This window comes from Balaenoptera physalus (assembly GCF_965194825.1).
Source record: "Balaenoptera physalus genome assembly, chromosome: 2".
In the NCBI taxonomy this organism is placed as follows: Eukaryota; Metazoa; Chordata; class Mammalia; order Artiodactyla; family Balaenopteridae; genus Balaenoptera; species Balaenoptera physalus.
This window is the reverse complement of record NC_138883.1, coordinates 27,881,275-27,905,354: the sequence shown is the minus strand read 5'-3', so window position 1 is coordinate 27,905,354 and position 24,080 is coordinate 27,881,275. Positions and strand designations below refer to the sequence as shown.

The following is a 24,080-nucleotide window of genomic DNA, read 5'->3' as shown; positions in this document are numbered from 1 at the left end:
ACCTGCCATATGATCCCATTTATATTTATATATTTTTTATTTATGTATTTATCTTTTATAAATTTATTTATTTATTTTTGGCTGCATTGGGTCTTCGTTGCTGCGTGTGGGCTTTCTCTAGTTGCGGCGAGCGGGGGCTACTCTTCGTTGTAGTGCGCGGGTTTCTCATTGCGGTGGCTTCTCTTGTTGTGGAGCACGGGCTCTAGGTGAGCGGGCTTCAGTAGCTGTGGTGAATGGGCTCAGTAGTTGTGGTTCACGGGCTCTAGAGCGCAGGCTCGGTAGTTGTGGCGCACGGGCTTAGTTGCTCCGCGGTATGTGGGATCCTCCCGGAACAGGGATTGAACCCATGTCCCCTGCATTGGCGGGCGGGTTCTTAACCACTGCGCCACCAGGAAAGTCCTATATTTTTAATATTTATTATTTATTTATTTATTTTATTTTTTTGGTTACGTGGCGTCTTAGTTGCGGCATGCAGGCTCTTCTTTGTGGCGCACGGGCTTCTCTCTAGTTCTGGCACGCAGGCTCCAGAGCTTGAGGGCTCTTCGTTGCAGCACGTGGGCTCCAGAGTGTGTGGGCTCAGTAGCTGTGGCACGCGGGCTTAGTTGCCCCACAGCATGTGGGATCTTAGTTCCCCGACCAGGGATCAAACCTGGGTCCCCTGCATTGGAAGGTGGACTCTTAACCACTGGACCACCAGGGAAGTCCCTATATTTATATTTTTAAACTACACACACACAAAAATACTATATACGATCTATATATTATAGAGTATTAGGATTCTCCAGAAAAACAGAACCAATAGGTTGGATAAACAATAGATAGATAGATAGATAGATAGATAAATAGGTGATAGATTTCTTACTGTAAGAAACTGACTCGTGCAATTATGGAGGCTGAGACGTCCCATGATCTGCTGATCTGATGTCTGCAAGCTGTAGACCTAGAAAAGGCTGGCATAGTTCCAGTCTGAGTCTGAAGGCCTGAGAACCAGGAACACTGGGCATAAGTCTCAGATCAGAGTCCCAGCTCAGTCAGGCAGAGAGAGTGAATTTTCCCCTCTTACACTTTTTTGTTCTATTCAGGCCCTCAGTGGATTGAATGATGCTCATCCACATTGGGGAGGGCAATCTGCTTTACTGAATCTACCAATACAAATGCTAATCTCATCTGGAAACACTCTCACAGACACATCCAGAAATAATGTTTAACCAAATATCTGGGCACCCCATGACCCAGTCAAGCTGACACATAAAATTAACTATCACATACAGTAATAGCTAACATCTATTCAGCACTTACTATGAGCCTGGCACTATCCCAATCACTTAACATGGAACATCTCATATAAATCTTAATCCTACACTATTAATTACTCTTATTAATCCATAGCTTACAGATGATAGAACTGAAGCAGAGAAAGGTTAAGTAACTTGCTTAAGGTTACATAGGAAGTAGGAGCAAGCACTGGGACTCAAATCTTAGCAGTTTGGCTCCAGAACCCAACCTCTGAGCCACTATGCTGATCACAGTAAGCTCATAACAGTGGCGTTATCCAGGAAGTGGGGGAAGGCAGGGAGCGAGATTTGGGGGAGGAGCTGGGTAGTGGTCAAATAAAGCTCTACAATACCTGTAATGGTCTATGTTTTTAAAGGGCAAAGTAAACTCGTATATTATTAGTGATAATAAATTAATTTTTAAAAATTACATATGAAATATATATATACATGAAATTATATAATTATTTTTCAGGATATAGTGATTAATGCTACAAAGAAGTAGACAGTGCTCCATAGCCTTTAATGGTGGGCTAGACCTAGTTGGATGGGGAGGGATGTTTGGGAAACTTTCCTGAGGAAGTGTCTTTGAGCTGAGTTGTGGATGATGCATGTGTATTAGTCAGCAAGGGTAAGGAGTTGGGCGTGGGAGGGTGGAAAGATTTCCTGGCAGAAGAAACAGCATGAGCAAAGGCCCTGAGGGGGGCACCACAAATTCCCAGAATTAAGAAAAGGTAAGTGTGTTAGGCTTTAGAGAAAGAGGGGACATGGCTTGAGATGAGGTTGGGGAGGTGGACAGGGGTCTGACCTCATGGAGGCTTGTAGGCTGAGGAAAGGACTGGGAGTTTAACTCTCAGAATATTGTGTGCTGTTGGGTCAGATGAAAACTGGACTCTCTGGTTGGCACCACGGAAATTGCTGGAGTCACTTTCGCAGGGCTGTGTTATGATAGTGAGTAGAAATGCCAAGAAAGAGACTGAAAATATAGACAAATCTCAAAACACATGGTTCTGAAGCACAACTCTGGGATGGGGAGGCCCCTGGAGGGTGAATGTGCCATTGAAGTCTGGGTTTAATTCCGGCTGCTGTTGTTATTTTTATGATGGGAAAGACTTTTACACACAAAGACATATCCACAAGGACGTTCATCATAGCATTGTTTATTACAACAACAACAAAGAGAAACTAAATATCCAGCAACAGATCAAGTAATCAAATTACGGGATATCCAAGTGACGCAAAGCAATTCAGTGCTTAAAAAAGTATATCGTAGAAGAATATCTATTGTTGTGGGGAATGTCTACAACATATTAAGTTTAAGAAGCAAGTGATAACATAATGAGTATATTACGACCTCATTTTGGTATCAGAATGTCTCCTCCACCTCCTCCTTTCTCCCTGTCTTCATGCCTGGTGGTGGGAGGAGGAGGGGGTCTTTTGACATAATGCAACATGCCAAAAATTATGCCAAGGGAAGTGATCCACTTTATCAAAAGAGAGGTTCATTTGTCTTGTGGATGCTCCATGTGGGTCCAGGATGGAGCTGGAATGTTGGGGGAGGGCAGAGGGATAAGAAGGAAGGCACTTCTGGTCCCAGCTTCAGCCAAATTTATACCAAAGCTGAAAAAAATGTATTGCTCGTTCTCTGGATTTTGGAGGAATTTGTGATAGGTTATAGGAAATATCTGGGCGGGGGGCAAAGTTTTAAAGGGAGATGTGACCGCTCACTAACAGAAACAAGAGTCTTGAGTGTACTGCTTGCTTAAGAGAGCTGTACCTGCAAAGCCATCTCTGAGCAAGTCGGAGAGGTAATCTCATATAGGCTTTGGGGAAGCGTGGAGTTCAGCCATGGGTCAACTCTCAGAGTGTTTAGGAATGGTCGACCTTTGGATCTAGAAGCACCGCCAATGGAGTGAGGCCGCTGCTGACTGGTTATTCTCTGAAGGGCGGGCTATGACTGATGGAGCGCGCGGTTCCAGGAGCATGGTTACTGAAACAAGTGGTCATAGAAGCCGGGTGGATAACTGGTGCTCAGAGTTACTTGTTACTCTAGCCACATAACAATCCATCTTTTCCTAAGAGGATGGGAAGAGAAAGAAAGAGAAGGGAAGAGATGGCAGGGCAGTCTACACGTACATGAAGATGAAGGGTCTCAGTGAAACAGCCCAGGTGGAGCCTTTGTGCTGGAGCTAATCCTGATTGGCCAGGACTGGTTTCTAAAGAAGGATCCCAAAGGCACCCAGAGTTTCCTGGATTTGGACTCAGGACTTGGTTGCGAGAGAAGAGTCCTATCCCCTCCTTACCTCCGCAGGTCTGGTGAGAAGTTGTATTCCCAGTTGATCCGGGGCGGGGGAGGCATAGCTCCCGGGCTCCCCCTTACCCTCAGGTTCCCCCCTACCCTCAGGTTCCGACTGGGCCCTCCCTCTTGAGTGATGACCTCCATGACCCCAAAGGACTGGCCCGGGGTCCACGAGCCGATCAGAGCCTGCGAGGCCTCAGCTTCTGCCTCGCTGTGTGGCAGCTGCGGCCAGCTGTCAGCCCCCTGGACCCTCCAGAGACTCTGGGGCTGGAATTCCTCAGGCAGATTTCTCACCCTCTCAGTACTTCCTTCCAGCTTGTCTGGCAAATGAAAAGACTTCACAGGCTTCCAGAGAGGACTGTGGCAGGGACAGCTTTGGGAGGGATAAAGAGCTCAAGGAGGGGCGGATATTACCATCATTACAGTCTAAACCTCAGACCCCCGCTGGGGGCGTCAGGCGGTTACATGTCTGTAAACAACTGGGGCTGCTGGCCTGGCTGTGTGAGCACAGAGGCTCCCGTTGCTGAGTGGCCCACACGATGACTCATGGGGGGCCCGGGCTGACTGCTGGGGGGCGGGGGGAGCCGGGGCCTTAGATGGGAGAGAAGAAGGGGAAGACCTAGAGATGGGGGCTTGGCGGTGGGGGACTCTCCTCTTCTGAGTCCAGTGAGGACAGGGGCTGATTCTCCAAAGTGCCTCGACGGAAGGTCAGTATGGCCGCAGGGCCCGTCACCCAGGTAACGCCCTCTCCGTGGGAGGAATGCGGGTGGGAGGGTGCCCAGCTCTGTGGGGAAGCTGTCACCCTCTTTGCCGCTGGACTGTCCTGCCTGGTGGTTGCCATGGTAAAAAGCTACCTCAGGGGCTAGAAACACACTATCTTTTTGGCCTGGAGCCCCACGGCCTGTGAGGTGGGATCCACAGATGGCTGGCAGGGACCAGGCCCTCATCTGCCTCAGTCACAGCCAGCGTCGGGGGAGGGAGAGCACTCCAGGCTTCCCTCAGGAAAGGGTCAGCCTTCTCTAGGAAAACAGCTGCTGGGCTCCGGTGCTGACAGAGCCGTCTTTCCACACCAAGGCTCTGTCCTGTCACCGCCCTGTCTGGAGCCTTCGTTTCCCACCAGAGTGTGCGGAGGGGCCGTTCTGTGGACCCACCACGCAGATGTCTGGCCTGTTTCTTAGGTTTGGAGCAGACACAGTTCTCCTCCCCTCCTCTCCTCTGCGCTCCAGCCTGAGAAGAGATGATGCAGTGAAGGGTAGAGAGCACGGGTTTTGGATTCAGATCTGGATTCAATTCCATTCCTGTCACTTACTGGTCACTTGTGAAATTCTGACTCACTTAACTTCCATGGCTTTGGACGCACCTGGCCCTCAGCTTCTTCATTTGCAAAATGAGGATGTGGAAATGGATTATTTGTAAATTTTCTTTCAGCCTGGAATTCCAAGATCATGTCACCCTCCTGCCTAAAACATCTCCGTGCCTCCCACTGCTTCGCAAAGTCCTGACTCCCGAGGATGGCGTCCGGGGCCCAGCCCACCTTCTGGCCTTATCCATCACTCCTCTGCTGCACCTGCCTTAAGCATCAGCCACACTGAACCACTGGAAACCCCCCGGCTTTTACACCTCTGGGTCTTTGTTAGTGGGTTGCCTCCACCTAGAACACCTTCCCCAGCCATCTCCCCACACTCAGGCTTGCCTATTCCTCAATGTCACTGACTTTGCAAAGCTGGCCCTGATTTTCTCCATGGGCAAATCAGCTCAGCTCAGATTTCTTTAGTAGCACTCCATCTGCCTTTGCTGAAGCTACGTGGCCTTCTTTCCTTCTGTTGTGATCACCTGTGCGTATCTGATTCCTTTGACGAGTTTTTCTAGGAGCAGAGACAATGTCTTAGCTGTCTCTGTGTAATCCTAGCTAATCCAGGTGTTTCACTGGGTTCGGTTTCTGCCTAAGAACATTAGGGCCTTCAACATTAGGGAAGTGTAGCAACATTCCCCAAACCCTTCCTTCGCTCTCCATGCTGTCTTAAATCATCAGAAGCTCCAAACAGAGCACCAAGCTCTTTCTCTAGCTCTGGCCCTGACATCTTTTATTTCTCTCTCAGAATCGTGCCTTCTCTCTCTTAGTTCTCAGGTAGACAACTTAGTCTTTCCAGCTAAGACCTCTCTCTTTATCCTTATTTCTTCCAGAATGGGATTTTCTTTAGTAAGTGGGGACACTGGAAAGACCTTCATGTGCTAACATATTTTGCCCCTTCACACATGTATCTGCTACAAAATGCCTGGCCCTAGTAGACTCAAAAAATGTTCATGAATGAATGAATGATCGGGGTAACGAGCCCACATGCATAATTAAGACCAAACTCTACTTCTCTCCATCCCATGTGTTTCTTCCTAGACAAAGCCACCATAATTGGTTGTCTGGATTTGCTATAGCCTTCTAGGTGGTATTTGTACCTCTGGTCTTATGCCCTTAGAGTCCATTCTCCGCATGGAAGGCAGAGTGATCTTTCAAAAATGTATGTAATATCACTTCATTCCCCTGCTTGAAACCCTCCAATGGTTTCCCTCCACATTACAACAAAATTCAAACTCCTTACCCTGCAAAGCCCTTCATGATCTGCCTACCTCTAACATCACATCTCCTGGCCCTTCCTTCCTTACTCATCACTCTCTAGCCACACTGGGATTCCTTCTAGGCTTTTGCATCAGCTGTGTTTTCGGTTCAAAGGGCTCTTGTCCTGTTTTGGATTGATCTTCACATGACCATAACTTCACCATAAATGTCACCTCCACAGAGAGGCTTTCCGTGACCTCCTGGTCTAGAGAACCTTCCCCAGACGCTATCTCATCACATTTCCTTATTTTCCATTCAGCCCCTATTGCTGCATAGCAAACTGCCCCCAGACACTTTGTTTTTATTACATCTCATAATTCTACGGATTAGGAAATCAAACAGGGCACAGTGGGTACAGCTTATCTCTCTCTTCTCTATGGGGTCTGGGGCTTCAGCTGAGATGACTGTAATGCCTGAGAGCTGGAGCAACTGGAGGCTGGCTGATACCCCTGCCTACATATTTATACATATCTATACATATCTATATTGCTAGCTTGGGCTTCCTTCCAATATGGTGACCTCACAATAGTTGGACTGCTTACATGGCAGCCCAGGGTTCCAAGAGACCAAGGCAGAAGCTGCCAGTGCTCTTTAAAGGACTTGGAACGATTATAAAGTCCCTTCTGCTATACTCTATTGATCAAAGCAGACCCAAGTCAACTCAGATTCAAAGGAAGGGCCATCTCTATGCCAGAACCGTATTCTGGCAATAAGACATTTTCTCATTAATTTCTCTGTTTACATGTATAAATTGCTTATTGAGAAAACCGTGGGAGTACAAACAAACCAGTTTCTTTCTCTCAACATTGCTTCTAGATTAACTATGTTGTTTCTCCTTTTCCTGTTTCTTAATAGCATCTTGGGCAGATCTTCTAATGTTCCTGTCACTTTAATTTATTAAAGGTCCAGCCCCATCTAGGCTGGTCCATCCAATTTAAGACTAACCTCTTTCTCTCCCCTGGGCAGGGCCTGGACTTGGCTCAGGAGAGCAGGAAGAGGCATAGTCTTCCCCTGTACTCCTCTCTATTTTCCTCGCCAAAGTCCCTTTCTCTTTTTTCACAGGGTCGGGAAGGAGAAATCAGGGGAAAGTTTCTCTTAGCTGTGGCCATTTCTTGTCCAGCTATGAATGTGCCTCGTATGACAGGCATCTAGATGCCAGCTCTCGTGTGGGTGCGCTGCAGGGTTACCCCACGCACTGCTCCATAATGTATTCCCTTTCCAGATCTATACCTGACACCCCCACTCAGCTATTGTCCCAACCCTACGTCCACAGCCTTGAGCCTCTGGGGTTTCCTCATCTGCACGTATCCCTCTGGGGAGAACACGGGAAAGGCGGCTCATGGCCATTCACCTACCCCCATGTCCCCCTGGAAACTCCTGCTGGAGGTCCTGAGGTGTCCCCTCTCCCCATCCTCTGTCACTCACTATTCAGTTCTCCATTCCTCCAACTCCCAGCCAGCTAGCACATGGGCTAATCTGAATGACAAATCCAGCTCCAGGGAGAGGAGGAGAAGGGGCCAGCAACCCAGGTCTCTGGTGACCTCCCCTCCCTCTCTCTCCTTTCCCCCTCCCTGGTCCTCCGCTTATGGAGACTGAGGAAGGGGATGCTGGGTGATGTTTGAGCCTAGCAGGATTACTTCAGCTATCTCTTAATAAATCCTGTAGGCGGATGTGTCCAGCCCCAAATTGCTTCTTCTTTGTTTTAGAGTGTGGGATACTCAAGACCCCTTTTTCCTAAGTTATGGTCCAGTCTCCAATCTGAAAAAGAATAAAGTCCGCCCAACATCCTTAACCCACGATTATGGTCTGTCTCTCCACTAAATGCAAGATCCATGAGAGCAGGTCCTGGGAGTTTTATTTCCCACTGAGTCCTTGGTGCCTAGGACAGTGTCAGGTACACAGGTGGGGCTCCACAAATATATAAAGAGCAAAAGAAAAGGGCCTTCTAGGTCCTAAATGATCTGAAAGGACGGCCAGTGTAGTCAGCTGGACCAGTCAGCTCCTTTCCTACTGACTCCTGCTGCGAGGCTCTGCCCACGGATGCAGACTTTTGCGTCTGGCCTCTGGATGCTCCCCGGGTCTCCGTCTAGTTCTCTACAGAGGTGGCTGGTCTGGGTGGGGAGGCAGACCTCCATGCGGGTGACTTGTGAATCTGAGAGCCTTGGAGATGCTGCAAGGGCTGCGGTGGGGTCCCTGGGGCCACATCAGAACCTAAGGGGGAAGGGTGTTCTTCTCAGTTCTCAGTCCCTCAGAGGCAACGGCTCGGAATGCGTACAGCCCAAGAGTGGAGAAGCTGGAGAGAAAGTGTGTTTCTTCTGCAAAGCGTGTCCCCCGGGGCTGGCCCACCCCTACTCTGTGATCACCAGCCAGAAGCACATTCTGACCAGACTGTCCTAAAGGGGGGCCCAGGCCTCGGTGAACAGACCACCAAGGGCCTCAGCAGGGCCTCCCCACCCCACCTACCTCACTGGACCGTCCATGGCTTCCTTCCAAAGCCTGGGGCGGGCCCCTGCCCCCAGGCCTTGTGGCTTTGTCTGAGCAGCCTGCAATTAGAGAGAACAGGGAGCTCCCCTTCCCAAAACACAGCAGGAAAACGAACACATCTTGTGGGTCAAAGGCAGAAGGGAATCAGAGAGTAAGTGTATGGGATTGAAAAAAGAAAAAAAAGCATTTTTTTCTCATTTCATGCCAAGGTGTTCAGGAGGAAGACAGAGAAAGACAGGAGGTCAAAGGAGGAAGAGATCAGACAGCATCTGCCAATCCCTGCATTCAGCAGCCAGAGTGGGTTGGAGGTGGTGCAGTTCAGTCTCCCGGGGCCACAATCTGTGGCACCTGGGAGCCCCCATTCACTCAAGGTCCTGAGGGCCGGGCACTGGGCTGGGTATAGGGTGGCCCTAGGGGGAGAGGAAGGGGACTGGGCTCTAGAATTTGAGGGTGATCGGGGGGGCTGGGGTCAGGGCCTCCCAAGTTTGGGGCCAAGCCTCCATCCTGGGAACCCCTCATTATGGGAGGAGCGGGCCTCAGGGTTGTGCCTAAAGCACCTGGGAGAAGATGCCCAGGGAGCTGCAGGAGCAGGCTGGAGCTACCCCCGGGCAGCCTTGGAGCCCACGGTCCCTTTTACTTCTGTCCTGCTTCCATTTCCTGCTATTGCCCGCTGCTCTGGCAGACACACTCCCCTGGAAAGCTGTTTCCAGACTAGAATACTTTATTCAAGAGAATCTGGCTTGGCGGTCAAACAGCCACGCGGGGGCAGCTTGCTCCATGTCCAGCCTGGGGCCACTCTTGGCCTGTGTCCCTGGGAGGGGCAGGATGGTGACGCCTTAGCCGTAAAGAACAATGTCCCAGCACAAGCAGTGGCAAGATGTGAGGCCAGACCTAGGGGACAAGGAGTGGCCAAGGCCCCCAGGCAACCACTGTTCTCCAGAGCTGAACGTTCTGATCTCCAGGGGTAGAGCTGCTGCCTGCTCACCCTCCCAGTAGGGCCACTGGGCGCAAGCTCCCCCACTCCCACCCCGGCCGGGAGCGCCCCCAGCAAGGGCTGCTGGTCCGTGCAGAGCCCAAGGCCGGGGGGCAGGCGGTGGGTCTCCAGTCCTTCCCTCTCCAGCCCCCTGGAGACCCCCAGAGCCTCTGGGGCCTGGCCTGCCCCTCACAAAGCCACACATCTTGCTTCTTCCCAAGCTGAAGCCACATGGGTCTGTCTTCTGTCTTTCTCTCACGTTCTGTTTAAGGCACTGAATTCCTGAGGGTCCTGTCCCTCCCTGCCCCTCCTCTTGGAGGGAGTGAGTCATTCAGCAGGGATACAATTGGCTAATAAATAGAGGGCAGGTGCCAGCAGGGAGGTAACTGAGAGTGTGACGGTAATAAATACACGAGCCGGGTGTGGGGTCTCTCTCCTCCGAGGGGCTGGTTACCTCCGGGGAACAGTATCGCCGCACCTGCCAGAGACCAAACACAGAAAGGGGGTATCAGCCCAGTGTGGAGGGTGGGGTCCCTCCTATGGGAGGGGGGACAAACCCAGAGGGGAAGCTTGGACAGGGAGCACGGGAAGCTTGGACAGGGAGCACGGGAAGCCTGGATCTCTGCTTGCACAAGGCCAAGAAGCAGCTAGGAGCTACCCTTCACCAAGCACGCACCCAGGTGCCCAGCCCCGCGCTAAGCACTCTCTCATTTACCCTTAACAATAGCCCATGAGTAAGGCACTATCATCCTTTTGCAGATGAGGAAACTGAGGCTCAGAGAGGTTAAGAAACTTGCCCAAGTTCACACAGCTAGTTAGAGACGAAGTCTACTTTGAACGCAATTTGGCTCCATGCACCAATGCTTTTGCATACTCTGGGACAGCAGTCTTCAAACGAGGATATGGGAACCCCTAGGTGTACATGAAGATTGTCCAAGGTGTATGTACTGATGGTTTTAAAGGAATTCGTTTTCAGTCTTCCCATGTACTCTGCCTGAAAACTGTCTGCATGAGAGGTCTGCTTCCCCCATCTTCCCCACCTGAGGTCTGCTTCCCACCATCTTGTTCCCAGTTGCCCTTCTCCCTTAGGAAGGAAGGAAGCATCTTGTCCATTCTAAATCCTGTTACAGTAGTTTTCCCCAAGGTAAAAAGGATTCGAGGGGACACTGAATAAAATAACCATCTGAGACATTGTTGTAGGTGTTGAGAAAGGAAATATGGTGACTGGCTGGGTAACCAAGCGTGTTGCAAGTGGGGTGGTTTCCAAGTCTGCTTTCAACAAAATTGAAGAACAGCTTAACCGAATTGTCAGTTAATCTGTCATGAGAAGTAATTTTCGTAGCAGATCACCTTGAGGTTTTTGGCAAACAACTTGGAAGGACTTCAAGTGATTGAGTGACATCCAGTCCCATTTACGTGTTTATGTGAACATGGTTTTTCAGTCTTTTCATCTATAAAAAACGATGCACAGGAATGGAATTACTATTGAATCCTGCCTCAGTCTGGCAGGAGGTAACATTCGTTACTGAGTTCATTAACTAATTGAAAAGAAATAGCTGCATCCATCTCATTGAGATGCATTCCCAGTAAGATTGATTGTACTTTTGCGTTTAGCATCTAGTAAAATATGATGTATTTGTGCTGTTTTGATCAATTGTTACTACTAATAATTATTGTGATAATTCATTCCAAGAGAAAATTTAATTTCGAGTTTTCTGCTCACAGGAAATTTAAAATAATTCAAACTTATATACCATTGTTGTGGCAGATAAATATGACAAGGTGATACATAAAAGACGTTTGAATATTTAAAAAATACTACATTAGGGGCTTCCCTGGTGGCGCAGTGGTTGAGAATCTGCCTGCCAATGCAGGGGACGCGGGTTCGAGCCCTGGTCTGGGAAGATCCCACATGCCGCGGAGCAACTAGGCCCGTGAGCCACAATTACTGAGCCTGCGCGTCTGGAGCCTGTGCTCCGCAACAAGAGAAGCCGCGACAGTGAGAGGCCCGCGCACCGCGATGAAGAGGGGCCCCCCGCTCGCCACAACTGGAGAAAGCCCTCGCACAGAAACGAAGACCCAACACAGCCATAAATGGATAAATAAATAAATAAACCCAAAAGTTAAAAAAAAAAAAAATACTACATTAGGCTGAAATTCTGTGGGGAAAGTAAAATGGAGACAAGTTCAAGGAAAAAAGAAGCAATGGAAATATTCAACTATTAAAGGAGAGTGTTTTTTGTTGTTGTTGTTGTTGCCGTTGTTCATGTTTTTAAGAGTGGATGATGGTGAGTATTAAATTAGGATGGCTTATTCCACGGGATACATTTGGAGAGTGATATAATGGCTTTATATTAAAATATTAATATTCATGATAGGCCAGAAGTTACATCCTTTGCAACTATTTACAATTTTGATGAAAAAGTTCAATGTCAACTTAAAAGTGAACAAGGGAGCGCATGAGTTTTTGAATTTCTTTCAAGAGATTCCCGAATGAAACGTTTGAAGACTGCTGCCCTAGCAGATAGAGGACAGGACCCTTTCCATCTGGGGCGGCCCAGCTGGGGAGCCCCTCACTGACTTCACTGTCAGCTCCTCCCCCAGTCGCTGCTTGGGCCCAGAGGAGAAATTAGGGCCACGTGCCTGCAGGGGACCCACCCAGAATCCTCCCCAGCATTCCTATCTTCACAGAGTGGGGTGGAGGTCTCCGCTCGTGCAGGGGTGGGCTCATGGGGTAGGACTTGGTCAGCCCCAGTCCCATGGCATGAAATGATTTCCTGAGTCCTGTTGCTGGAAGGAGACAGGCCCTGAAGGAGAACCGTGGTGTGACTGAGTTACTGTGCATGTGGAATACTTTATTTTCACTCTTTACTCTCACAGATTTGGGTTTTCCCTTCTCTAATCCTGCTCTCCCAGCACTCAGGCTTGGACTCCAGCCTAGTCCTCCAGATGTGAAGCCAAATGGGCAGGTAATACGGAGAGGGAAAGGGAAGCGAGTGGACCCCAAGGCTCCCTGGGAGGGTGGAAGAAATATTGGTCTGGGAGCCGGTGAGGGGCTACACCTTCCCCTGGGCCACCAGGAGGTAGCCCTGGCTGAGTTTTTGGACGTTTTAGCACTAGAATGTAAGCCCTGTAAGAGCAGGAATCTTGTTGGTTTGCCCACTGACGTACCTGGCACACAGTAAGTGCTTAGTAAATGTAGACTGACTGAATGCTTGGTGGACCCCCTGACCCCTCATTCTACACACAGAGAAAAACTTGGCTCAGAGAGGTGACGTGACCTGCTCAAGGCCACACAGAGACTTAGAGCTAAGCCAGGACGAGAAGCAAGGCTTCCTGGTTCTTGCCCTGGTTCACCTGAGGCTTCCTAGGCCCTAGAATCTCTAGGTTGTGGCCCCCGACCACTGGCTTTGTCCCTCCCCGACCACTGACCCTGCTGGCAGGGCTGGGCTCCCCTCTGGCCCAGCCTCCTTGCCATCCCTGGGCCCCCCGCGCACTCACAGGTGGCAGTCTGTGTGTCTCTGCTTCTCTCTCTTCCTCTTCCCCCTGCCCTTGGCTCTCCTCCTGTAATAAGCCAAAAGCGTCAGGACAGAGTGGCTGGGGGCCCCCATGCTAGGACAGGGGCTGGCAGGCCTGAGAACAGCCCGGTGCCCCAGCCAGGCTGCTTACCTTTCTGGCTTCATCTTCTCCCGCAGAGGCCTGGGAAAACAGAGAGGAGCAGGGGAGAATCAGGAAAGCAGTAAGCGGGGGCTCCCTGCCCGCCTAAGCCCCCTCGGACATCACTGGCGTTGGTCCTGTAGTTGGCGCTGAAGCCACTAGGGGGTAGCATGGAGCTAGTTAGGGAGAGATGCCCAGAGGCCTGGGGGCTTCCGCTCCCACGCTAGCCTCTGGTGACCCCACCAAGAGAGGTGTGAATGCCCTCTTGGGGGTCCTCTCCACACCCTCTGCTCTCCTCTGCCTCTTGGCATCAAATCTGGGGAATGAGTCTGCTCTCTGCTGCCTTTCTCTGTTCACTTCCTTCCCTCACACCTGCCTTTCCTCCCAGGGTGCCCTCTGGGAGTTTCCTCGCTGACAGTGAATGAGGGGCAAGGCCACCTGTCAGATGGACATCGTGCCACCCCCCACCCTGGGGATGTGTGACGGTGTAGGCAACAGCAGGGGGCCAGGGTGAAGGGTGGGGTGAGGGGAGCTGATTGAAAGCCCCCCAGTCACCAGGCTTGTCCTGGCTCTGCCTCCGGGGGCTGTGGCTGTTGACCCAGAAGAGAGAAGAAAGGTGGCCCTGTTGCCCAGCCCTCTGGAAGGGGACAGGGCCTCAGTCTCCCCTGGGAGCCAGAGTGGGGGCGTGGGGCAGCGCGGTGACAGCAAGCTTTGAGGTCCGGGAAGGCTCCCTAGGCTGGCCATCTCCCTTGGGAGCCAGGGCAGCGTACCAGCGCCTCCTGGGACTGCCTGCTCGTGTCTCTGCCATCTGGGACCAGTCAGAGACACTCTTGGACCCTCAGTCTTCTCATCTGCCTGCCCCAACAGAGAGGCTGTGAGGGCAAAGGTGATGTGGAAGGTGAAAGGTCACTCTCAAGCACTGTGCCCGTGAGGGTTTGTTACTGAACTGTTGTTATATGGCCAAGCCCTGGCAACGGGGGACAGGAGGAAACAGATTGGGGCAGGGCCTCTAACAGTGGTACAGGTCCAAGAGGGGTGGCCAGAGCCCAGGACACTAGGAAGGACCAAGCCCAGGGCAGTACTGGGGCTCCTGGAGAGTGTGGTAACGGCCACGAGAGGTAGCAAGAAAAAGGGCAAGCTTAGGGGTTAGACAGGCTGGGGTCCACTCACTAGCTGTGGCAAATCACGTAACCATAGCAAGCCTCAGTTTCCTCATCCGTAAAATGGGATGACAATGGTACCTATCTCCTAGGGTTGTTAGGCGAGCTGGGACTTGGTCTATCTTGCTCACCACTGTATCCCAAGTATCTGGGACAGTGCCTAGCATACAGTTGGTGCTCAATGGATGTTTATTGAATAAATGAGAAAACACAGTCAGGTGCCTAGTGCGCGGCGAGGCACAGAGGAGATGCACCATAAATGGTGGTCCTTCCCCTCTTCCTGCCCCAGGATAGGGCTCAGGACCTCTTTCCTGGTGCCTTCGTCTATGGCCCAGGGGTACCAGGAGAGCACCTAAGCCCATTTCTCTCTTCCCTGAGCCTGATTGGCAGTGCCAGGCCTGCTGCTCCTGGTAACTAATGCTCAGAGTGCCCTGGGCACCAGCAGCAAGATGTGCTGGTGACAGGCTCTGCCAGGTGGGGGAGCGACTTTAAAGAAAGCTCCTTCCCTCTGCCCCTTCCCTCCCACCAGGGCTTGTCCGTCTCTGCGCGCCTCAGCCAGTTGACCCCTCCCGTGGGCACCAGCCTGGCCTATAACTAAGTCCAGTCACTTCTTCCACGGCCGTGGCAGCTGCCTCCCAGTTTGAGGAGGGAGATGGCGTGCCCTGAGCCTGGCAAGTTTGGGAGAGACCCTGGCTCCCTCCATCCCTGTGGTTTCTCAGCAGCTGTGCTCCAGCTGCTGGGGCCAGCTCCCTGGGCAAAACCGGCTGATGGGGAGACACAAGCAGCCGCCACTGGTCGCCGATTTCCCTGGTCTCCCTCAACTAGGAAGCAGGGAAGGGCAGCCCCTGGCTGAAGCTGCCAGGCTCGTGGGGGCTGTCCCTGCCACACCCGAGGACCCACCTGCACTCGCAGCGCACATGCTGAGAGAACGTCAGCTCCACGTAGGAGGGCCGGTCCCCGGAGCGGATCTTCAGGAGCTGCGGGGAGAGGAAGGTTGGGTGACTGGATTGGGGGTGGCCTGTGGGTTTCCAATACTCCCTCCAGCCTTCCCTTGGATGAGGACCAGGCTCCCTACTTCCCACCAGCCTTTGGACTACACACCCTAATTCCGCTTTGAGTGTGGGGCAAATAGCCCTCCTGCCTGCATGTGGAGCTGAGGGAGGCCCCTGTCCCTCCCGTCCCAGGGCCACTAGCATAGCAATAGTGTAGGAAGGGGGCCCCTGCTCTGGAGGCAGCGAGATCTATGTTCAAAGCTTGGCTCTTCCACCTGCTGAGCAAGTGAAATAACATCTCTGAACCTCAAGTTCCTCATCTGTGAAATGGGAATATCACTTGGCTCCAAGGATTGAATGTTGAGGTAACATTTCTGAAGCACCTAGCATAGTGCTTGGCATTATTCAACTAGTGCTCAAAAAACCATTGTGGGTGCAAGTGTGTAAGAAAGCTCAGGGCACCAAATTCTCCTGGTATAAACAGGGACATCTTGAATCCGAACAGATTTCTTTTCCAACCTCAACCAGATATCCTGGGTCCTGGGGCAGGGCTAAGCCAGAGGCTGAGAAAGCTGGTAAGAGAGGAGGTGAGGGGGCTCAAAGCTGGGGCAGGGGTTCAGGAAGGAGGGGCACTGTGGCAAGAGGATGGGCCTGGGCATAAGTTCCGGTCCTGTGACCCTGGCCTGCCCTCCTTCCCTCTCCAGGTCCCCGCTCGGGGGCAGGGTCTGTGGCCCTCTGAGCAGCGCGTGGACAGAGGGGCAGGCCCGGACACGCAGAGGAGAGCCTCCTTACCTGCATGGTGACGTTGACCGTCTCCACTGGCACACAGTGCAGGTTCTCATCGCCACAGCAGCCCGTGCAGCGCAGCAGGGAGACGCAGGACGGGCTGAACATGTGCTCCACTTCGCTGGGGTACTCGGACACGATGTCCACCAGCCTCTCCAGGGCCCGGCAGTAGCTTCGGCCCCACACTTCCTGGAAGGGCACCACTGCGAGGAGGCACAGACAGCTGCATCAGGCCAGGAGGGGCCTGCTCCTTGAAGCCCAGGCCCTGCAGGTCCTCCCAGGTTCAGCCCACACCGCCTCCTCCAGGAAGCCCCCAGCCTATGTGAGCTCCCCCTGCTCTGAACTCCTGATGTGATCCCTCTGGGATGACAGCTGGACCTCCAACTCGTCTGCCGGATGGAAATCCCAGTGGAACGGAATTTCTCAGTGTCTTGAGCTCTCAGCTCTATTCTCAACTCAGGGACCCGCATCTGCCTGGGTGCCTTGAAGCTTCAAGGAGTGTGCTCTGGCAGCTCCCCAGGCCCTCTGGATCTTTCTTAGCCCTGACCTGGTGCTTCCTCAGTCTTGGGGAATCGGCAGAAAACAGTCAGTTCTGCAAGTTCTGCGAGATTGGCTTGCAGAGTCCCACAGGGAGGGTTAGCCGTCCCCTTAGTCCTTGTTTCCTGCCCCACTCTGGGCCAGCTCCTCTGCCTGGTGGCCAAGACTGCAGCCAGCAACGTGCCCCATCCCCGTGCTCCATTTCGGTCAGGCCACCCTCGTGAGAGCTCGGGGCCGCATCACCCGAATTCCCACTTAAGGTCCATGTTCCTTGCCCCCTTCTCGTTTCTAACCAAATAAAGCCCACTACCCACTTCCCCAGGCCCGCCTCCCTTCCTCCTCTCCGAAGCCTTCTCCTACTTGTCCAGCATGAACAGATGTTCCTTTTTTGAGCATAACTCAGCCCCAAGGGCTTGCCTTATCTCCGTCACTGGTGGCTCTTATCTTTTTTACAAGCAAGTTGAGGCTCCTTGAAGACACGGACCCAAGCACCCAGTAAACACAGGCTAAGTAATTACTGATTGATTAGATGATAGTTCACTGAAGATTATCAGGGACATCCCTGACCCCCACGATGTCCTGGTGGTCTTGACCAGGATCTTCTGGGGGCTGATCTGGAGTCTCTCAAAAGACGTTGCTCCTTCAGGGGAGGGCCTGGGGCCTGGCCCCCAACAGAGGCTCACAGGAAGTGAGTAGACAGAGCCAGGAGACCTGGCTCCTAGTCCTGGCCCTACACTGGCTGTGTGACCTTGGGGAGGTCACTTCACCTTTCTGGGTATATCAGTTTCCTCAGCTGGGGAAAAAGAAGGTTGGGAATAGATGGTTGCTAAGGACTCTCCCAGCTCTGACAGGCAGTCTGTGATTCTGTGCACACAACCCAGCCCAGCTGTGAGACCGTGAGCAGAGACACATCTCCAGTCCTGGGTCATCCTGCCCTGTACCTGATGGTCGTCCTCAGCTGGTGGGGGAGGACAGGGAAGCTGGGCCACCTGGGGACCCTGCAGCCTCTGCCCTAGAGCAATGGCCTCTCCTAGCAGCCTCTCACTACCTTCCATGTCCCTTCCTAGGAGGCAGAAGGGGCTGAAGTCCATTCTACTGAGCCTATGAGGACGTGAGTCTCAGGGTAATCTCAGAGGAAAAATAAACTTCAGCCCTAGCAGAGGCCCTCGGGAAAGGCTGCAAGCTGGTGGAAAATACCCAAGAGGCAGTGTGTCCACGTGGAGCTGGCTGAGGCGGCAACAGAGCAATAAACTGTGCTTATCTGGGCGTCTGCTGCTCCATTCTGCCCTGTCTGCTTAGGGGGCACTAGGGCTGGGCCCAGGGATGGGAGGGAGACCAGAGACCTCCCTGATCCTACCTCTTCAGGCCACTGGGTCACTCTCCCTGGACCCAAGTGGGAAACAAGGCCCTCTCCTCCAGGCAGCCCAAAGCCCCAGGGAAGCCAGCCTTTGCAGGGAGAGGTCAGAGGAGCACCTCCCTATTGTAACTCTGTGAGTGCGTGTTTAGTCTAAAATCTTCATAAGCACTACACAACTCTGAACATTTAATCTCTGCCTTGGAAAACATAAATAACAGCAGAGGGATAGCCAGCTGCCAAAGTGCCACAGAAGGTTCAGGGTCCTGCCCCGGGACCAGCCATCAGGGAGGGGGAGAGCAGCAGAGAAGGGGCACCCCGTCCCCCTACCATCCTGCAAGCAAACTCCACCCAGCTGGGCCATGGGGCCACCGCCAGGTTAAGCAGAGCCGCAGGGCCCAGGAGGCAGAAGGGATTTCCTTTCCCCTCACCCGCCATGCAGACTGCGGCAACAGGACCCAGGCCCCAGGGCCCTGAAGCCCACCGCTTTCTGGGCCTCATGGCGGACGGTGTGGGAGAGGGCTGAGAAGGAGGTGGGCTGGGCCTGGCTTACCTGGCAGCCACCAGGAAAGGGGACAGCTCATTTCTGGGGCTGCTGTCGGGGTGTGTGGGAGAAACAAAGGGGGCTGGGCGAGGGGCTGGCTGAGGGAGTGCTGTGACCGCTCCCAGCTGTGGGCTGAGCCCCTCAGCAAAGAGCTCTGCTCAGCGGCTCCTGAGAGCACTTCCTTTGGCCTCAGACCTGCTCAGAGGCCGGGGTGGGGGGAGAGGAACGGGAGGCTGTGGCCGAGGCAGACGCCTGGCTGCTCCCGGGGCCAAAAGTGGGCTCTCGGCTCTCTTGTCAGCCCTTGGGCGAGCCTCCCGTCTGGCTCCAGCTGCCTACCACCCAGGACAGAGGAGACCCCAGATGGGAAGTGTTTCATCCTGAGAGCAAGCTCCTGGGGGGGCCACTGGGAGGGTGGGGGGACTGGGCTGGGCAGAGCCACTGGCCACCAGCCCGAGCCCAGCAGGTATCCTCTTGGTGGTCACCGGCGGGGCACACACCCAGCCTGCGGCAGGGGACACCCTGCTCAACGCCTGCTCAGCTGTGAGCCGTGGGGAGGCTCGGTGCCACGCGCCCCAGCTCTGCCACAAGTACTGAAGCGTGTCCAAGGCTTTAGGTGATCCCAAGGGCCTCTCTGAGCCTCAGAGCCTTCATCTATAAAACGTGGAGAATACGAGTGCCTTCCTAGTTCACAGCTTGTGGTCAGCACAGAGTTATAGTAAATGCCTGATAATATTATCATGAATAGTAATAGTAAAAAATCAACGTCTGTGGCTGCAAAGCACAGACCATTCTATCTCTTGTCTGGTGTTAGGAGGGGATGGCATTTGCAGGATTTTGATAACTGGGGTCCAAAGCTCTTTCCCTGGTCATGATACAGGCTCCCTAATTGATCAGGATGACAGGTGAGCTGCCCTAATGGATCGACACTTCCCGGGTCCCTCCTCACCCGGGTCCCTGGGAGATATATACTCCTGTGTCTCCTCCATGGAGTCAGAGAATCCTACAGTCTAAGAAAAAGAACCTTAGATATCATGTAGTTTAATGCTCCCATTTTATAGATGATGAAACTGAGGCTCAGACTTCTTTGATTGTTGTTATCTGAAATATACTAAAAGCATCAAAAAGGCCATGGGGTGGAGATAGGTGATGGGTCTCTCTCCAAATCCCAGAGAGCATAATATTGTGCCAATCCCAGAGGGCAAGCAGGGGGAGGGAGAGGATATCAATGAAATCAATGTCTGCTACCACCCCCACCTTCTCAGTGCCCAAGGGGCCTGGGACTCAGCCGTCAGAGCATGGCCAGGCCCAGGAGAGGCTGGCTACCAGGCAGTAGAGGGAGGGTGTTCCCAGCTCACAGAGGTCACCACGCGTGTGCACGTCCCTACATGCTCCCTCTCTTCCGTGGGAAGTGGTGTGTGGCCTGGCTGCACGTCTCGGAGAGGCAGGGAGGGAGGAGCAAGGCAGGGGGCCTGGCATGGGCCTCCTGCCTTCTGCACGTATGTCTCTTTGGCAAATTGTCTCTCCCTTTGAAGATTCCCTCTTGATGCAACCCTGGGTGGGGAGTGGAGGGGCCAGGGAAGGCACAACTCATTCTGTCTGTTTATAATCAATGGAAAGGCCTCGTCAGATCCCTGAAGCTCCTCCAGGGCTGGCTGCTGGGAAGGTCCTCTTGCCCCTCCCTGGTCCTCCTGACTGCTGGCCCACTGCATCCAGCTCATAGACCCCCAGTCTGGCCCTTGGCACTCATTGCCTGCACTGCCCTCCAAGACCCCATCTGCCCCCTTACATCATGCTGGGAAGGGGCTCTGATGAACACCAACCTGACGAATCCTGGGTAGACGGGCCCCAGCCCTGCTCTCTGTGTGCCGGGTGACCCTGGCCCAGGAAGACACCTCTCTAGGCCTCTGGGTCACAATGGGGGGATCTCTCAGGCCCTGCCAACTCTGTCGGCCAGGGCATCAGCCAGCTTGCAGACTCTCCCCAACTTCGTATCAGCCTGCACCCACCTTTCATGCCAACCCTTCCCATCCTCTGCAGAGGCCCAGGAGGTGAGGACTGGGCGAGCCACGCACCCGCCCCTCCAGCCCCGCCCCTCCAGCCCCGCCCCCGCCCCCTGGGCCCAGGCAGCTTACCTTCCACCTCTGAGGAGCCGTTCGCAGCAGACAAGGCCCACTGCTGTGGACAGAAAGGTGCAGAGATGAGGGGACCACCTTGGGCCTCTGCGCTCTGGGGCCCAGTGTGTCGGTAAGATCACAGAGGCCCCTCTGACTCTGAGCTCCTTCCCACCCGCTGCACACACTCTGCCCTGTCTCAGAGCTGGCTCCTTCCAGGTGCAACGAAAAACTCAGGGGACCCTAGGTGGGCCCCACCCCCTCTCTGGCCTCAGTTTCCTCATTTGGAAAGGGTGGGAGGCTGGAAGCTTTTGGAGACCTTTTGCCTGCTCTGTCCCAAAGATCTGGCGATCCTTTGGGGTCTCCCTTCTACCCAGCCCCCAGGCAGCCCTGCTGGGCCCTGTGCAGCTCGCCTTGGCTGGGTGCCAGAGCCCAGGGGCAGGCGATCAGCTGGTGAGAGCCGAGGCGCTGGAGCGGGTGGCGCCAGGAGCCGGTGCTGCCGGTAAAGTGACACCTCTGACCAGCCCTGCAGCAGGCAAGCGGGCGGCGGGTGGTATGGCCCTTCCGCCCCGTGGAACTGCCCAGCCCACCCACTTCTGGGCTGGGGCTCGGGACTCCCAGGGCAGTGGGACAGCGCAGTGGGAAGGGAGCTCATTGGCTTTGTCAGGATTTCACTGCCCAAGCTGGCTCACAGCCAGACTCACCCAGCTCCTGGGAAAAGGGCCCTGCTCACTTCCCCAGGCCCTGCACTCAGGACCTCCGGCTGCCCATCCGGGAAAGAGGGCACAGTGGGACCCTTGTCTTGCCCCCAGCCCACCCAGGAGCCCTGGGCTCAGCCTGGAGCCTCGGTGGGGGCAGGGCCCAGCCTCCCCACCAATAGTCTTTTCAGCCGGCTTTCCCTCCACCAGGCCAGGTCAGAGGTCCTGGGGGCGCCTGCCTGGTCACAGGGCCTCGACCCTGACCACAAGGCCAGGGACCCGCCTGGGATTAGTGGAGAGATGCTTTTAGCAAAGCCACCAGGGCTCCAGGGGCCAGACAGGAAACCTCCCTCCCTTCCCTGTGGCTTCCCTGCCCCCGCCAAGACAGACCCCGGAGCTGAGGTCTGGGACAGCCCAGCCTGCGGACTCCTCCCAGACGACGTGGTCCAGCCTGGCTCCTGGGAAGTGTGTGGACATCCTTGGAGGTGCTGCTCCCGGGAGTGGGTCTGTGATTTCAGAGCCCCCTGTTTCCAGTGCCGGGGGTGGGAAGATCAGGGAAGCCAGGCTGGGGGGTGGGGGTCTTACCTGGGGGGGCACAGCAGGCAGCGCCAGCCCAGCCAGGAGCTGCAGGAAGCAAGTGAACAGCCTCATGGCAGGCATCTTCTCAGACGTACCAAGCCAGGGGGCTCCAAGGGAAAACCACCATGCTCGTACCCGGGGGGAGCCCCTGGCACAGGAGGACAGGAGCTGAATGGGGGGCTGCGTGCCCCCCTCACTGCTGCCCCGAGGTCCCTGTCGGTGGCCCGAGCATCCTCTGGAAGCCCTGGGGATTCTGGAGCCCGCAGGTAAGGCTGCGGCTGGGGAACCTGGTGCGGAGGGCCCGGCAGGGCCGGGCGGCGTGGGGCAGGCGGGTCCCTGAGGAGGGTCCGTCGGGCGCCCAGCGCGACCCCAGGTCCTCTCGTGGCTGGCGAGTGAAGATGCAGTTTCTTCCTCAGACAGCAGCTCCCTTCTGGGACTGAAGCTTGTCGGCCGCTGGGTTTCAGGGGCCGCGAGTGGGGGCGGGGCTGCAGGCCCGCCCCGCCCACCGCCGACGAGGCTCCAGACCCGAGTCCTAGGGAGCGGCCGGGCGCCGAGCGGGGCCAGAGGCCGGCCGGGCGGCGCGGACCTGAGCGAGCTCGGCCGGCAGTGCGTGGAAGGGGCCCTCCCGACGCGGGCTTCACCGCCCGGCGGAGCCCAGCCCGCAGCTTCTCCCGGGACGCTCGGAGCCTGCTGCCCGGGGCGCCGGCTGAGCCAGGCAGCACCCAGTGCTGGCCCAGGAGAGGGGCCCCCAGCTTGGCTCCCGCTTTTCCAGGCCGGCCACCTTGGGCGGGGGCAGCCAGGTGTGGAGCCCAACGCCTGCGAACAAGGCTCCTGACGTTAGGCCTCTGCAGAGATGCAGCTCCAGACCCCCAGGAAGGCAGCGATTTGGTCTGGTACTTCACAGTGCCACCTTATGCCATCCCCATAATCCTCAAGGGTGAAAGAATTATCAGCCCTATTCTATAGATGAAGAAACTGAGGTTCCAAGAGTGCCCCTCCCTGTATATGTTGTACATACATATGTACTCCTGAAAAGTGTGTGTGTGTGTGTGTGTGTGTGTGTTTAACTTACAGAGACAAAACCCATGCCATGTGGCTGTGTCTTCAGCCCATGCACCATCCTCCTGGCCAGGCACTCGGACGGCAGGCACCTGGCTGGGGCTTCAGCACTATTTCCTCTTGTGGCAAGCAGTTTTCCAGGCCCTGCCTGCAAGCCGGCCACATGTGGCTTGGAGAGTGGCCTACTAGTGCAGCATTTCCTCCTGGTCCCGGGAGGAGGAGGAAGTGCTCCAACATGGCAGGGGTCTGCAGGAAAGGGTCTGTGTGTGCGTGTCTCTGTGCCTGTGTGTGGGCATTTGTGTGCGGTTGTGAAGATCCACGTGTGCTATCAGTCTCTGTGTGGTCTGAATGTCTGTGTGCATCTGCTGTATGTGCAAATGTCGCTCTGTGAGCGTCTGGTCTCTCGGTATCTCTGTACGCCTGTGTGATTATGTGTGTGTGTGTATGTGTCTGATTTTTCTTCTGTGTTTGGAAGTGTGTCTGAATGTGCATTTCAGTGGGATTGTGAACTTGTATGCCTGCCTGTGTCTTTGTGTGTGTGTCTTCGTGGGGGAATATCTGGGCCAGCTTCTGTGTGTGACTGTGCATCTCTGTGTTATTTGTGTATGCCTCCCACGGTCCTCGAGTGTTCATCACCACCACCACCCTCCGTGCACACTTCCTGGCTACAAGAACCTGGCAGGATTTGGGGTCATGGGTTTGCCTGGGCCTGGGGCTGGTGGGCGGCTATGGGAGAGGAGGGGGGCCTGAGAGGCGGCCCCTACATCTCACATTCCAGCCAGGAAAAGAGAGGCCAGGGCAGCCCCAGCTCTCACCCCAGTGACCTCTGCGTCCGTTGCCTGCCCGCCCACCCACGAGGGGCTGCCGGAGATGCTGCCTCCTGCCTGGCCGGCCCCAAACCCGGAGGTCCAGGAGCCAGGGGCCAGTCACCAGCCAGCTAAGGGGTGGGCTGCAAAGAACTT

General features: G+C 54.5%; 1 protein-coding gene across 13 annotated transcripts; it reads right to left on the bottom strand.

Moving 5' to 3' along the window:
• Window positions 1-32: 32 nt before the first annotated feature.
• PGF (placental growth factor) lies at window positions 33-22,542 on the bottom strand. 13 transcript variants are annotated; one of them, XM_082442131.1, is made up of 10 exons: window positions 22,066-22,542; window positions 20,804-20,843; window positions 16,243-16,439; window positions 15,359-15,435; window positions 13,311-13,340; window positions 13,143-13,205; window positions 12,300-12,448; window positions 10,096-10,119; window positions 8,648-8,727; window positions 33-8,395 (listed from the first exon to the last, which is right to left on the bottom strand). In XM_082442131.1, the coding sequence occupies exons 1-10, from the start codon at window positions 22,138-22,140 to the stop codon at window positions 8,279-8,281; spliced, it is 852 nt and encodes a 283-aa protein (XP_082298257.1). In that variant the 5' UTR covers window positions 22,141-22,542; the 3' UTR covers window positions 33-8,278. The 13 variants fall into 13 exon arrangements, with proteins under 13 accessions (XP_082298257.1, XP_082298252.1, XP_082298258.1 ...); XM_082442126.1 differs by having other exon boundaries at window positions 20,804-20,846; window positions 22,066-22,540; XM_082442132.1 differs by lacking the exon at window positions 8,648-8,727 and having other exon boundaries at window positions 20,804-20,846; window positions 22,066-22,539.
• Between the last annotated feature and the right edge of the window lie 1,538 nt (window positions 22,543-24,080).

What these genes read in the sequence shown, in the direction of transcription:
- PGF (XM_082442126.1), bottom strand. Translation starts at nt 22,140, where the DNA reads ATGCCTGCCATGAGGCTGTTCACTTGCTTCCTGCAGCTCCTGGCTGGG. An exon ending in TGCCTGCTGTGCCCCCCCAG is followed by an intron (nt 20,847 to 22,065) that starts GTAAGACCCCCA and finishes TTCTGTCCACAG; the next exon opens with CAGTGGGCCTTGTCTGCTGC. An exon ending in AATGCTGGGGAGGATTCTGG is followed by an intron (nt 10,120 to 12,299) that starts GTGGGTCCCCTG and finishes GGTCTCTGGCAG; the next exon opens with GTGCGGCGATACTGTTCCCC.